The 13,024-nt window shown below is 60.4% G+C and overlaps 1 protein-coding gene across 5 annotated transcripts; it reads left to right on the top strand.

Annotated features, from left to right (window-relative positions):
* Positions 1 to 6,612: 6,612 nt before the first annotated feature.
* Positions 6,613 to 12,843, top strand: SYNC (syncoilin, intermediate filament protein). 5 transcript variants are annotated; one of them, XM_075522577.1, is made up of 5 exons: positions 6,613 to 6,794; positions 7,366 to 7,458; positions 8,274 to 9,555; positions 10,870 to 11,018; positions 12,248 to 12,843. In XM_075522577.1, the coding sequence occupies exons 1-5, from the start codon at positions 6,751 to 6,753 to the stop codon at positions 12,309 to 12,311; spliced, it is 1,632 nt and encodes a 543-aa protein (XP_075378692.1). In that variant the 5' UTR covers positions 6,613 to 6,750; the 3' UTR covers positions 12,312 to 12,843. The 5 variants fall into 5 exon arrangements, with proteins under 5 accessions (XP_075378692.1, XP_075378694.1, XP_075378691.1 ...); XM_075522576.1 differs by having other exon boundaries at positions 6,618 to 6,794; positions 7,366 to 7,576; XM_075522579.1 differs by lacking the exon at positions 7,366 to 7,458 and having other exon boundaries at positions 6,614 to 6,794.
* The last annotated feature ends 181 nt before the right edge of the window (positions 12,844 to 13,024 follow it).

The following is a 13,024-nucleotide window of genomic DNA, read 5'->3' as shown; positions in this document are numbered from 1 at the left end:
GCTGAGCATCAGCGGGAGAGAACCGGAGCAGAATAGCGTGTGCGGGACCGGAGCACGGAATTACAGCATCGTCACCCCCCGGAGTGGCGTCCCGCAGAGCCGCGGGGGTGGCCGTCCCTGTCCCCAGGAGAGGAGCCAGGGCCAGCGGCTGTGTCCTGCCCTTGCCCTCTCCCCACAGCCACCACCGGTTCCTCACCTGACGGGCCCGAGGGTGACGCTTGCCATGTCACCACCGATGGCAGCGCCGGGGGGGGGGGACACAGCGCTCCCAAACAGCAGCCGACGTGGGCGTACCTGAGGCCACCGACACGCTCCCGTGAAACACCCTGTGCCACGCTGCTTCTTGTTGCTAATAATAAATCAGTTCCTGAAAATGAAATGCCATGGGGGGGGTGGGAGTTCAGCCGCTTGACGTGGCTCTACCAGCCTCTGCCTGCGGCTGAGAGCGCGCCTGGGAGCTGGCCCGGGAAGGGCAGCGGCTCTCATAAAAGATTTCACCGCTTGCTACAAGCCCGCGTTGCTCAGGAGCATGACCGCGCAGATCTGGCTGCGAGGGGACAACAAGATGCACGAGGGCCTGGGCCGAAGCGGTGACGCATCCTGGCGGCGAGCGGGTCGGCGGCAGGACACACGGCAAAGCCGGAGGCCGTAAAGCCTGGCAAGAAAACAGGTGGTTTCTGCCGCATTTCCACGCTCTCGGCTCAGTCGGGTTTGGGTCCCTGTGCGGATGCCTTTCCTGACGTGAAAAGCTGCATCGTTGCATTTAAGCCGCATCCTTCCCGGAGGCTCGCAAGGACCTGGCCATGTGCCCGGAGGAGTTTGCCAACCGCTGGAAATGACTAGAAGAATTTATAAAGCGAGGAGCCTGTCCACCCCATGGGCTTCCTGGCACGGTGCCGTCTCCCGTGGGATTCGGGCGCCGGCACCGCGTGTCTCGCGGGCTGTGCAAACCCGAGCATCCTGCTGCTGTTCAGTGGTCAGGAACGGGGACACACCACCAAACCTGGGGCGATGCCTGCAGAAGGGCTGGGGCTCGCTGTGCTTTTGTGTCCCTGCCTCTCATTCCCCCCCCTTCACCCCCCTGAACCCAGACTCAAGACCTAAATGGGCGCTGAAACTGTTGGGCAGTGATTTCCTGGCACCCCCTGGCTCGCCATGATCCTGGGGGGAACAGCTCCTTCCCGGGAGAGGGCTGAGCACACCGCTGCCCTCCGAGGCTCTGCTGACCCACGTCAAGGTGAACTGCGCTGGGGCAAAGCTAATCCCCAATTAGGGCGTTTGCGTTGACTTTCTGCCGCTGGCTCCAACTTCCGAGTCATTAGCCTCCAAAAAAAGATCCTGGTTTTCACATCTTGCCCCTCCTCGCATCGCAGCAGAACCAGTTTGAAAAATATTTTTGCGCAGTTAATGGGGCATTGTCCAAATAATCACAGCGAGAGGGAGAGTACCTGTTACCATCCGGGGAGAGCTCTTGTCAGAGGGGTGAGGAAAGTAGAGGAGGAAGGCGAAGAGGAAGGTCTTCCTCAGCCTTCCCTCCACTACAGTCCTGGTCCTGGCAGAGAAGGCAACTCCAGGGGCTCCCTAAAGCACCAGCCCTGCATGCAGAGCCCCAGAAAGCTTTACCCCTCCCCAGAGAGCTCCAGCGCCAGCAGCGTGCCAGGGTACCCAGCTGGGTAACTCATTTTCCGCTTGCACAGCCAAGATGGTCACAAGGATGCCGGGCCCCTCGCGGGGAGAGCGGCCGGCTGGAGCTCAGCTCCCGCGAGACCGAGGCAGACGGGAGGGGAGGCAGAGAGGCGGGGGGCTGCCACATGCCCCAAGAGCCCCCCCGTGCGTGATCCCTGGGAGGTGAGATCCCAACCGGCGCCTAAGGGTGCCAAAACACATCGGCCACCGGCCCCGGCATCACGCGCTTCAGCAGCCACCGCAGCTCCTGCCCCTCACGCCGGGACAGCAGAAGCTGGGTGCAGCCGGGTGTGCTCAGCCCGTCCTCTGCCCCCATTTCCTTCCCCTTGCTGGGGCAGCGGCAGGGATGGCTGCTCCCTCATTACTCATTAACACCATCGGCACTCGTGGGCGGCCAGGACAAGGTCCTCGCGCGGCCGCCCCGGCCCCGCTGAGCCCCACGGCTGCTGCTGCACCCCTGAGCAGGAGCCGCTTGCTCCAAATCCCTCCTGTGGGGACGGGAGCTGGAGCCGCTGGTCCCCGTCACTCGCCCCAGGATATGGAAAAACCCAGCGACGAGCCCTCTCCGCCAGCGCTTGGGCAGCAGTGACCCTGCTAGTGATCGTTGGGACGCGGGGACTGATTGCTGCGATGCTTAAAATCAGCGCTGCGCTTGCCGTTTTAAAAATAAGTTTTATAAAAGGGTGCCTGGGCCATAAATGTCATTGGAAGGGCGAAGGCAAACGGCTCCTTGCTTGGGTGCGTTGTACATGGAGATGGTGATAAATAAATAGCAGCGGCTGCTCCCTGCCCGGCTCCCTCGTGCTGGGAAGGGACGGCTCTGTCACGGCCTCCCAGGAGCATCGCCTGTGCCTGCAGTGTCCCGGCCGGGTGGCCACGAGAGCCAGCTCCTGCTTTTGTGTGAGCATCCGGATTCAATACAAAGGGAAAGCCCGCGGGAAAGTCGGCACAGCCTTGGGCACAGGGTGCCGTGTGGGATGTCACGGACACGTCGGCTGATTTGCCCCATAAGTGCCCCACGGGCTGGTGGCAGGAGCTGATGGGGCTGATGGTACACGGCAGCGCCAGACCCGGGGCGTGAAATCCCCCGGCACGGCCCGAGCATCGCTGGCAGCCGTCAGCCCCAGGAGGCAGCTGGAGGAAGAGGGGGACGTCACCAAAACTGGGTGTCCATCACCCACAGGCACCTTCAGGCCTGACCCTGCCGCATCAGCCCCTGCCAGCTCCGTCGCACAAGCGCACGGGCTGCTAATAACACGGGGCACTTGTTGCAACGGCTGCTTGTTATGGGGCTGTTCATGCACGCTGAGCCGTGCACGCGCGTGCACATGCACACGGACACACAGACACATGCACACGCACACGCCATGGTGGGCATTGCAGGAGCGTGGCCGAGCGCTGCTTGGGACCCCCATAAGCCCATGGCACAGGGTGGCACACGCACATGCAGGGGCTGCCGTGGGAGCTGCCGGCACAGGCAGCCTTGACGCAAATGTTTAAAACCTGGTATCTCAAGTGTTTAAAACCTGGTATCTGGGCTGAGCAAAGACTAATCCGAAGGAGTGTGACACGGGAACGGGCGTGCTGGCAGGAGCTCCGGTGCTCAGTCCCTGCAGCCGGACCCCCCCACCCATCCCCACTCCGCTCCCCTGGCTGGGCCGGCATCTCCCTCGGGAGCAGCTACGGCAGGAACGGCACTTTCCTCGTCCCCCCTCGCCGCAGGGCAGAGCGGGACCCGGCACCCAGATAAGCGGGAGCCGCCGGCGCCTGTGGCCTGCGGGCAGGGTCTGGCCCCGCTCCCGTGGAGCTCCCAAGGTCCCTGCGGGGCAGACGGCACCTTCGGGCTCCCCGTTTCATCTCTGCCCCAGCTGGGCACATGCCCACGCTGCACTCCTCTCCCTCCTCCTCCTCTTCTTCCTCCTCCTCCTCCTCTTTTGGCCCCGCTGGGTGACCTTGCCTCCCTCTCGCAGGATCTATCCTAAGCCTCTTTGCTCAGGACAGTGCACCGGGAGTTTTGCGACAGGTCCGGCATCTCCGTGGTGGGTGCGTGATGAGCCCACAGGTGCCAGCTCCTGGGACTCGGCCGCGGTGCTCACCCTGTGCCGGCTCCCACAGCGGCATCTCCATGGCACCCCTGCATCACTGCGGGTGGTGGACCCCAAGGCGGGGGCCACCCCCAGCTGGGGAAACTGAGGCAGGAGGCAAAGCGAGCCAGGCTGTTCCCAAGGGGCCGGTGGCATCCAACCTCCCAGGCCTGGGCGAATGCCCCCGGGTGCCATCCCCACGCAGCCACGGCCGCTTTGGCTTCATCCGGGCGCCTGGGGTGAAGGGACCACCTTGTGAGGGCAGGGCAGGAGCGGGCGCACGGTGCTGCCGCCCTCCGAACCAGGATCTGTCCCTGGAAGCGCTCCTGGCTCCGGCAATGAATCACACTTTCCCCCTGAGATCAGATTGCAGCTCCTGCGCACGGGGGGGATCCGCACCGCTCACCCTGCCGCAGCCGGAGCCCCCGCACCCTCGGCAAACGGAGCCGCGGTGAGCTGCACGCGGAGGACGCTGGGCTGGCAGTATTGCCCAGGTTCGCCACTGCTAAATCCCATCGACGCTGGGGTTTGGGCAGGCTGGGCACCCCACGGTGCCGCCGGCGCTGCTGGAGCCTCTGGCCACGGAGGCCCCGAAGTTGGGCAAGCCTCCCTGGTACCTCAAGCCTCTCCCTAAAGATTGTGGGGGGACAGCACGGGGACGGAGCCGTGGCACTGCCGTGGCGGTTCCAGGGTGGCAGTGCCGAGATAGTGGTGCCAGGGTGGCGAGGCCGCGGTGCCAGCTCCGTCCCTGCCCTTGGGGCAGATCTGCCACGCATGACGGGAAGGAAAAATCCACCGGGAAGGGGGACGGCAGCACCAGCACCAGGTCACCGGAGGGGGGGCAAAGTGACCCACAGCCGCTCCTTGCTCCCCACGATGCCCTTCAGCCGCTCGCCGGGTCCGTGCCGGGGACCCCGCGGTGGCGGGGCAGGGCAGCGACCAGAGCTGCCACCATTTATTCCAACAGCCGGAACATTTCATCTCTCGCTCTCCTGCCTTTTGCTTTCCCCTCCGGCAGCGCCACCGATAAGTCCCCGCCAGCTCTGTTTACCGGAGCAAAGTCCACGCCGGTTCGCACACGACGGCGTCTCTCCATGCCAGCCCAACCCAGCGCGTGCCCACGGCCGGCCGGGCTCTGCCGAACGCGTCGGGGTCCGGTCGCTGACACCTGAGCCGGCCGTTGCCTGGTTATATCCACAAAACAGCCCCGCGCCGGGGCCGGGGCCGGGGTATCCTCTTACGGAGCGGAGAACAGCTGAGCCTCTTCAATCCCCACCCTGCCCTTGGCAGCTCATCAGATAAAGCCCAGCCCGGGCTCGGCAGCGCCGCTGCCGGCTTCCCCTCCATCCCCTACAAGGGTTTGTTGGACCCAGCCCACGCGACCTGCAGGTTTCTCCCCTTGGCAGTTTCAGCTCTAGATATATATTTATACACGCAACTTATGTGAATTAACAGCATTCCTCTCCTATTGAGTCAAAAGTCTCAGCACAAATAGAGGCGCTTCATGGAAAAAAAAGAGAGAAAAAAAAGGTGGGTCGTGCTGAAAAAAGCAACGGGATCAAAAAAAAAAAAAAAAAAAAGAAAAGAAAAAAAACCCACCCAAATCTCCCTTTTCCTTTTAAAGCTCTGTTCCCGGGAGATGGACACGCGCAGTTATTTTAAACCTGATTTCGGCAGCCCAGTGGCAAGCAAGGCATGGGCAAGGTGTCGGTGACGATGTCGGTGACGCGGGGATGGGGTGGCACAGGGCGATGTTGCAAGCTGTGGTGCGCGTTGCTGGGCGATTTTGGGGCACGTAAGCTGGCGACTTCCTGAGCGGCGAGTGCCGACTTCCTGAGCCGCGGCGGCAGCGGGCAGGATCAGGCCCTGGCAGAGGTAGGCTCGGTCGGCTCTGATACCGCGGGGGGCGGCCAGGCCAAGCGCCCACTGGCCGTGCCACCGCCCTGGGCTGTTGCACCTGTGCCAACACGGCAATATATCTCAAATAAGTATTTTATATAAGTATATGCTAATAATATAACAGCCAAAGGGTTGGCTTAGGGTGCCGTGGGGTGGGGAGGATGGGGACGGGCACTGCAGGAAAGCAGAGCTGTGGGGATGGTGGGTGAGCAGAGGTGGAAAACCACATCTGTGGGCAGCGAAGGCAGCAGCGAGGGCAGCGTCCCTGCCAGGGGCCCGGGAGCACGGCCACGGCCACCGCCGGGCTTTGCAGAGCGAAACGCCACCGTCTCCATCCCCAAAACAGCGGGGAAAGAGGCGGCAGGGATGGGGTTATGGGTGGAAGGGGAAGTGGAGGCTGCGCTCTGCCCTTACTGGGGTGTTTGCAGGGCCAGCCTGGGGCGCCTAAAGCCCCCTGAGATATTGGTGTTTAATGCATTAATATGCTTTAATAAATACCAAGGGGAGTGCGGCCAGCGCCCCACAGAGCACCCCGCTCCGTGCACAGGATGAGGCCCGCAGCGTTTGGCGGCCATGCGCTGCGTCCTCCCGCGTTTCCCCTTCCAGCCGCCCGCGTTGGAGGCGAACCCCGCGCAGCCCCAGGGGACACCGGCCGGGCACCCCGCTGTCCCCATCCCGGTCCCCCGCACCCTGCCCAGCACCCCGGCGGGATGGGGCCCCGCGGCTCCTGGGAAAGAGCCCCCAGCACGACGGGAGGGTTTGAGGCTGCAGAAAGCAAACGTCCACTTTAAATCCCGGGTGGGAAGAGCCGGAGTGGGATGGGGGGGCTGCTGGGGATGCTCCCCAGGGATGCGGGCTGGCTGCAGCCGGCCCCTGCGGCTGCCTCTGCCAGGGATGCAGGCGGCTTGGCCTTCCCCGCCCTCCTCCTCCTCCTCCTCCTCCTCCTCCTCCTCTCCGGGGCGGAGGGAGGCAGCCGCCCGCAGCTGGCACTGCAGGCGGTGGCCGGGCGAAGCGGCTGCTCCGGGGAGTCTGATTTCCAGCCCTGTTTATTAATAACCCCCCCCCACCCCATGCTAAGCCCATGTGCAGCGCAGAGCCGGAGGCGCTGGGCTCCGGGGGAGGAAGGTAAGAGCCCTCCCGGGGCGAGCAGGGGGGAGCGGAGAAGGGGGTGGCATCTGCCGTGGGATTCCGTGGGTGCCGTGGGGTTCCGTGGGTGCGGGAGCCTTGGCGAGGTGGGGGGCGTGGGGCAGGTGAGGGGGCTGCCAAAGCCTGGGGTGCAGCGATGGGGTGGGGGGAGTTGAGGTTTAGCAGCCTGAGGGCATCCCTGGACCCTCAGGAGTGTTGGGGGGGTGGGAATGGCCCCTCTGGGGTACCCAGAAGTGCTGCCCACCTGGGGGGCTCTGGGACGAGGGGCGGTGGGTGGGAGCGAGCCCCCGCGCCCCGCTGCGAGGGCGGGACGGCCGTCCTCCTGTCCCGCGCTGCTGGATGCAAAGCAGAGGCGAGAACTTTGAAAAATAAGCGCTGGCACCGGAGGAGGGCAAGGAAAAATTAAGCAGAGCCCTTTCCTCACCTTTCCAGGCGCTGCCCCCTCTGCAGCGGACGGGCCGTTGGGTCCGAGGCTGCGATGTGTCATCGCTGCCGAAAACTACCTTATTAGGAGAGAAAGTATCAGTGAAAATCAGTTCTTTCCTTAAAGCCGTTGCCGCGAGCCGAGGGCTGCCTGCGAGTGCCAGCCTGCGCTCATTCCTTGGGGGATGACTAGACATGAGCTCAGCGACGTGGCCGGGAGGTGAGAGCATCCTCCCACCAAACCCACCGGCCCCGGCTCCTGGAAGCGGCAGGAAAAGCTCCAGCTCGTCCCCGAGGGTTGTCCTCTCCATCCTACCCCAAATAGCAGCCGGGCAAATGTGAGACGCGAGTATTTTGTGGTGGCAGCTGCAGGTACCGGGGCTGGGGATAATGATGGGATCGGATGACTCTGCAAAGTGGAGCTCGCCAGGCTCCTGCTGCAGAAGCTGCCGCTTGCTCGGGCGCTGTGTGTGCGGTGCTTTACTCCATCTCGGCCGTCCTGGAGCCCGCCTCTGCTTTAGCAGCACATTCCCTTGCCGTGAGGTTATGCCACATTGCTAAAATCCCGGCAAGTTTTACTGGAAGTGCCCACGCCGGCAGTGCACGGTGTGTGCGACCCCCCAGGTGCGAGATTTTTGGCACGGGCACAGCAGCTACACTCTCATCTCGCCAGTCACACTGGTGCCGCCGGGGAAGATCAGACACGGTGGGCAGTTCCCGTTGGCACCGGAGCAGCTCTCGGTTTCAGGGTCTCGGTTTCAGGGTTCCTCAGTCACTTTTAGAGGGTTTTCTTCCCTGTTTTGGCCCATGCCAAAACCGACAGTTTGGGTTGAAGTTGTCATCAGAGCGTGCAAGGGCAGCCCTGCCCGGTTTGCACAGCCCCTGGGTGACATGGGGACAGTCACGGCAACGCGGCCGTGGCGAGAGCACCCCCAGCTCAGCCTGCTGCAGGGCACCGGCATCTCGCCGGGCGAAGAGGAAGGGCTGGGACCTGTTACACTCATTGCTCTGGTTCACATGTCCTTTCCTTTCCAGGGACCTGATGGCAGAGCCCGAGCCCCCTCCAGAGCTGCAGCTGGATGAAGCCAGAGCATCCTCAGCCCCGCAGGGAGCGGCTGCGGGCACCGCTCCGCACCCGGACCTTTTGCACAGCCCGTTAGACCCAGCCGTGGGTGTGGGGGTGACGCCCCTGCACAGGGGCAGCCCAGATGCCTGCCAGGAGCTGCAGGCAGACGGCGGGGATGCTTCCTTGGAGCTAAACATGGCAGGGCCCCAGCTGGACGAGGACGCAGCCAGGGCCAGGATCCCGCTGGACGTGGACGTGGCAGGAATCCTGCTGGATGTGGATACAGAGGGAGTAGGGATCCCACTGGATGTGGATGGGGCAGGGATCCCACTGGAGGTGGATGCAGGTGGGATGGGGATCCCGCTGGACGTGGACGCAGATGGAGCAGGGATCCCGCTGTACATGGACACAGATGGGGCAGGGATCCCAGCCGAAGCGGACACAGAGGGGGCAGGGATCCCGCTGGATATGGATGCAGAGGGAGCAGGCAGTCCCCTGGACGCGGATGGCGCAGAGCATCAGTGCCTCACCCTCGAAGAGCTGGGGGACTACTTCCAAGAGTGCATCGAAGCCGTGGAGCAGCTGGAGAAAGAGAGAGACAGCCTGATCGCGGAGCTCGCCCAGCTCCGGGAGCCGGCACTGCAGGAGATCCGCCATGCCCACGAGGAGATCCAGGCGGCCTGCCGGCTGCTGGCCAAGGTAGAGCTGGAGAGGGACAACCTGAAGGATGAGATCCGGCAGATCAAGCAGAAGCTGTTCAAGGTGACGAAGGAGTGCGTGGCTTGCCAGTACCAGCTGGAGAGCCGGCGGCACGACCTCTCCCAGTACGCCGCTTACCGGGGCGAGCTGGAGACCCAGGCTGGGCAGCTCTCCAGCGAACTGTCCCAGCTGAAGGAGACCTGCGAGAAGGAGAAGGAGGTTTTGAGGCAACGGCTGGAGACACCACCGTGTCGGCAGGATAACCTGTACCTGCAGGAGAGCCGCCGGCTCTCCATGGAGTTCGAGAGCTTCGTGGCAGAGAGCCGGCGGGGTCTGGAGGAGCACTACGAGCCCCAGCTGCTGCGGCTGCTGGAGAGACGCGAGGCGGGGGCGAAGGCGCTGCAGGAGATGCAGGGGGAGATCCAGGGGATGAAGGAAGCCCTGCGGCCCTTGCAGGGGCAGGTGAGCCGGCTGCGGCTGCAGAACCGGAGCCTGGAGGAGCAGATCGTCCTCGTCAAGCAGAAGCGGGATGAAGAGGTCGGGCAGTACCGGGTACGCGCCCCGGCTGGGCACCCCTCGCACCCTCTTGGTTAGAGAGCGGGAGTCGTTCTTTGCGGCCGGTGAAATGCAGATGCTGAAGGTCTTGCTCGTAGGGCCAAGGGGAGGAATGGGGTGGATGAGGGGGGTAAGGAGGTGGAATATCTCCTGCTGGTTGAAGTCAGAAGCATCCCCCGCCCTGGCACGGGCCAGGCGAAGCAGCAGCCCCTGGGCGTAGGGCAAACCCGAGGTTACAGGGATGCGGTGGCAAAGTGCTGGGGCTTCACCCGATGAGCTGCCAGAAAAAAGGTTTCTCCTGATTATATTCTCACTTGCTTTCGGCCTGCCCCTCGGAAATGGCCCCAGCGAGCAGGGATGAGGCAGAGGGGACGGGGGGTTTCCTTCCCTGAGCGGGCCGGTGGCAGAGCTGGGTGATGCTGCTGAGCGCAGGCACCGCGCGTTTCCCGCAGCTTGTACTAGCACGGGGGCTGAGCTAAGGCGCTTGGAAAAGTCACTTTTAAATAAAGGTGGCTTTTCTTTAAAAGCCCAGCCCTGCTGGGGCAGATCCTGCCCTTCCCACTGCCAGGAAGGGTCTCACCTCCTGTGCCCGCAGCCCAGGGGCCAGGCTGCCTTCCGAGAGGGTTATTTCTGGCTGCGCCAGGCATCCCCCCCCCCGGCACCTTGTCCTGAGGGACAAGGCAATTCAATATCTACAAGAGCACATTTGGCAAAGAGGCTCCACTATTAATCTCCCCCGTTTCAACACTCCCTGTTCTCGGCTCGTAATCGCTGCCTCCTCCCAGCCTGGCTCTGAGCAGCTTCTGGAAACTGGCGTCCCCCCTCCATCGCTTCTCCTCCCCGCTGAGCCGGGGACCAGGACACCAGCGCCCGCGACACCGCTCGTCTTGGATTTCAGGGTCCGCTCTCCCTTGGAGGACAGGACTTTGGGGCATCCCTGATGTGCCTCCACGTTTTCTTTTTCCCAAATTCCTTGTTTATCTCCTCCTGACTCATAGGTTTATACAGTACTGGCAGCTTCTCAAGATACACACAAAGTAGTCCAGGGGACAAAACCAACCAGCCAGGAGAAGCCCAAGGACCCAACGCATCGCATCCCAGCCCAAGCTCCCACCTTTGTAATAAAACAAAGCTTTTTTACAGAGGTTTTTTTGAGATGGTGGCTGGCCAGCCATCAGCCTGGCTGCACTTCGTCCAGACTAACACCATCAATGGGCAGATCCCCCATGAGAGTATGGGCAGCAGCTGAGCACGGGCACTGACACAGCCTTCCTCCCCTGGCTAATCCACTCTTGTCTTCTCACTCCCCAGGAACAGGTTGAGGAGCTGGAAGACAGGCTGAAGGAGCTGAAGAACGGGGTCCAGCTCCAGCAGCGCAAGAATCAGGAACTGGAGGAGCTGAGGACCAGCCTCCACCAGGAGCTCTCCATCTACAAGTCCGTTTGTGTCTCGTCCCTGCGGTGCGGAGGGGCTGGGGAGGGGCTGGGAGGAGGAGGATGGTGGAGAAGAGAGGCTGGTGGTCACACAGCTATCGGACACTGCGGGCTTTTGCTCCTGGTCCCTGGGCACGTGGCCGGTGTGCGAGCAAGGAGTCTGGTAGGGCAGCACAGCGGGAACTCCAGACCTTTTGCCACCCAGCAAATAAGGATTTGGTGGAAATTCCTGCACATGAGGACGGGAGGTTGCTTTCCAAGAAGCAGGCATGGCAACTTAAAACAAAGTGCTGGTTTCCTTAGGAATATGTGGAAAGGAGCTGAGGTTTAGGTTTGGGAAACACTGTTGCAGACGCTCTTCAATGAGAGAACTATCTTCTGGTTGTCTCTCTACTGCTGGCTTCACTCAGGTCTTCTTTATTACACGGGATTTTTTAAAGCTCCAGAAAATGTCCATAAGTTTGTGGGCTATTTTACTCACCAAACGTTGTGTTGTTGTGTTACTCCAATCTCAGCTGTACACACTCTTAACCATTTTCTGTAGCTTCACTGTTACTTCAGTATTCTTTTTTCCCCTTCTCCACTCAAACCTCCTCATGCAAGCGCACCACAGGATATCCCCTACCACAAATAGGTATAGTTTTCTTTTATTCAGGTAGGAATTTAGCATGGTAAGCACAAGGGAAGAGATCTCTCTCTCAGCCTGTCATGTCACCAGCCATTCCAAGACAAATTAACGAGAGTGACCACATTTACGATTCAGACCAGATCCCAACAACCCCATGTCTTTGCTGCTTGTGGTCCTAAATCACACGTCTAAATCACAGACCAATATTTAAGCCTGGGTGCAGCAGCGCAGTCTCTTAACTCCCGGCAATCTACAAATTGCCGTCCCTGGAAGCGATAGCGTGCAAGGCTTCTCCTATGTCAGGACACCTCATCAAGTTTCACATTTGCACTGGGGACCTCAGAGTTAAGTACGGCTCCGAGCTGCCGTCTCCCGTAGCTCACACCAAAAATTACATTCCCTTCTGTTAAAGCTAGTTTGTTTGCCAAGGGCTCTGGAAGGGCTAGGCTAGGTCCGCACGCTCACAAGACCACGTACTGAGCCAGTTTTTAAGTGTTTCCTAATTACTTTTCTTCCATACTGTGAAAAGAAAGAATGTTTTTCAGAAATAACATCTGCCCCCGCTTTCTCCAACCAGAGTACTTTATGTGAATATTCAGTAGCCTAAATTTACTTTCTACCCATACAGGAGCTGCTTAGAAATCTACGGGCACCTTTGCAAATCAGAAGAAAAAGCAGACCAGGACTGCTAGGAACGATGGACTTTTCCTCTTTGTAGCAAAAAAAGGGACAGAGGCCTCTGCAGGGGATGTCTCCTCTTGCTGCTCATCCTGCCCGATGCACAGCAGCTGCCTGACGTCAGGAATACAGACAATCATCCGCTTGTGTGTATTTCTCAAGGTGCTGCTGTTAATGGTGTAGTAAAACTGCTTTTCCACAGAGGAGCAGAGAAAATAATACTTGCACTGAACAATGGACATATATGAAGAATAACAGATGTATGTTTTGCTGTGTTTGGAAAAATGTATCTTGTCTTGTTCCATAGGTGGATTGTATAAGCCTGCACAGAAGGTATTGTTCTGGAAGCCAGTGTTAGGGTGTTTGATTTTTAAAGTTTACATGCAAGAGAAGCTTTTTCCTTTTAAGAGGATTTTCTTTTGTATTTCAAGGGTCTCTGCTGTATTGTGACATGCTCCACCGTGGGCCACAGAAACTAGTTTGTGGATAATAGGTTTCCACTTTATATAAAGTCTCACACTGAAAATAAAGGTCGGAGTTTAAGGATCCTTTTCATTCTCAAAGCTGCGTCTCAAAGAGAAAAACAACAGGCATGTGTGTCAAGGCAAGGTACTTGTAAGGTATCCGACTACTCATGCTGCAGAAAAACAAACAAAAAAAAAGTTCTGTGGCAAGGGCTAAAGGCAGACCCAAAATCCAGAGAGCAGCACAGCTGAGGTAGAAGGCA

The sequence above is a fragment of the Mycteria americana genome, chromosome 21 (genome assembly GCF_035582795.1).
Source record: "Mycteria americana isolate JAX WOST 10 ecotype Jacksonville Zoo and Gardens chromosome 21, USCA_MyAme_1.0, whole genome shotgun sequence".
Taxonomy (NCBI): domain Eukaryota; kingdom Metazoa; phylum Chordata; class Aves; order Ciconiiformes; family Ciconiidae; genus Mycteria; species Mycteria americana.
The sequence above is the reverse complement of the archived record's forward strand: the minus strand, read 5'-3'. Positions and strand labels throughout refer to the sequence as shown.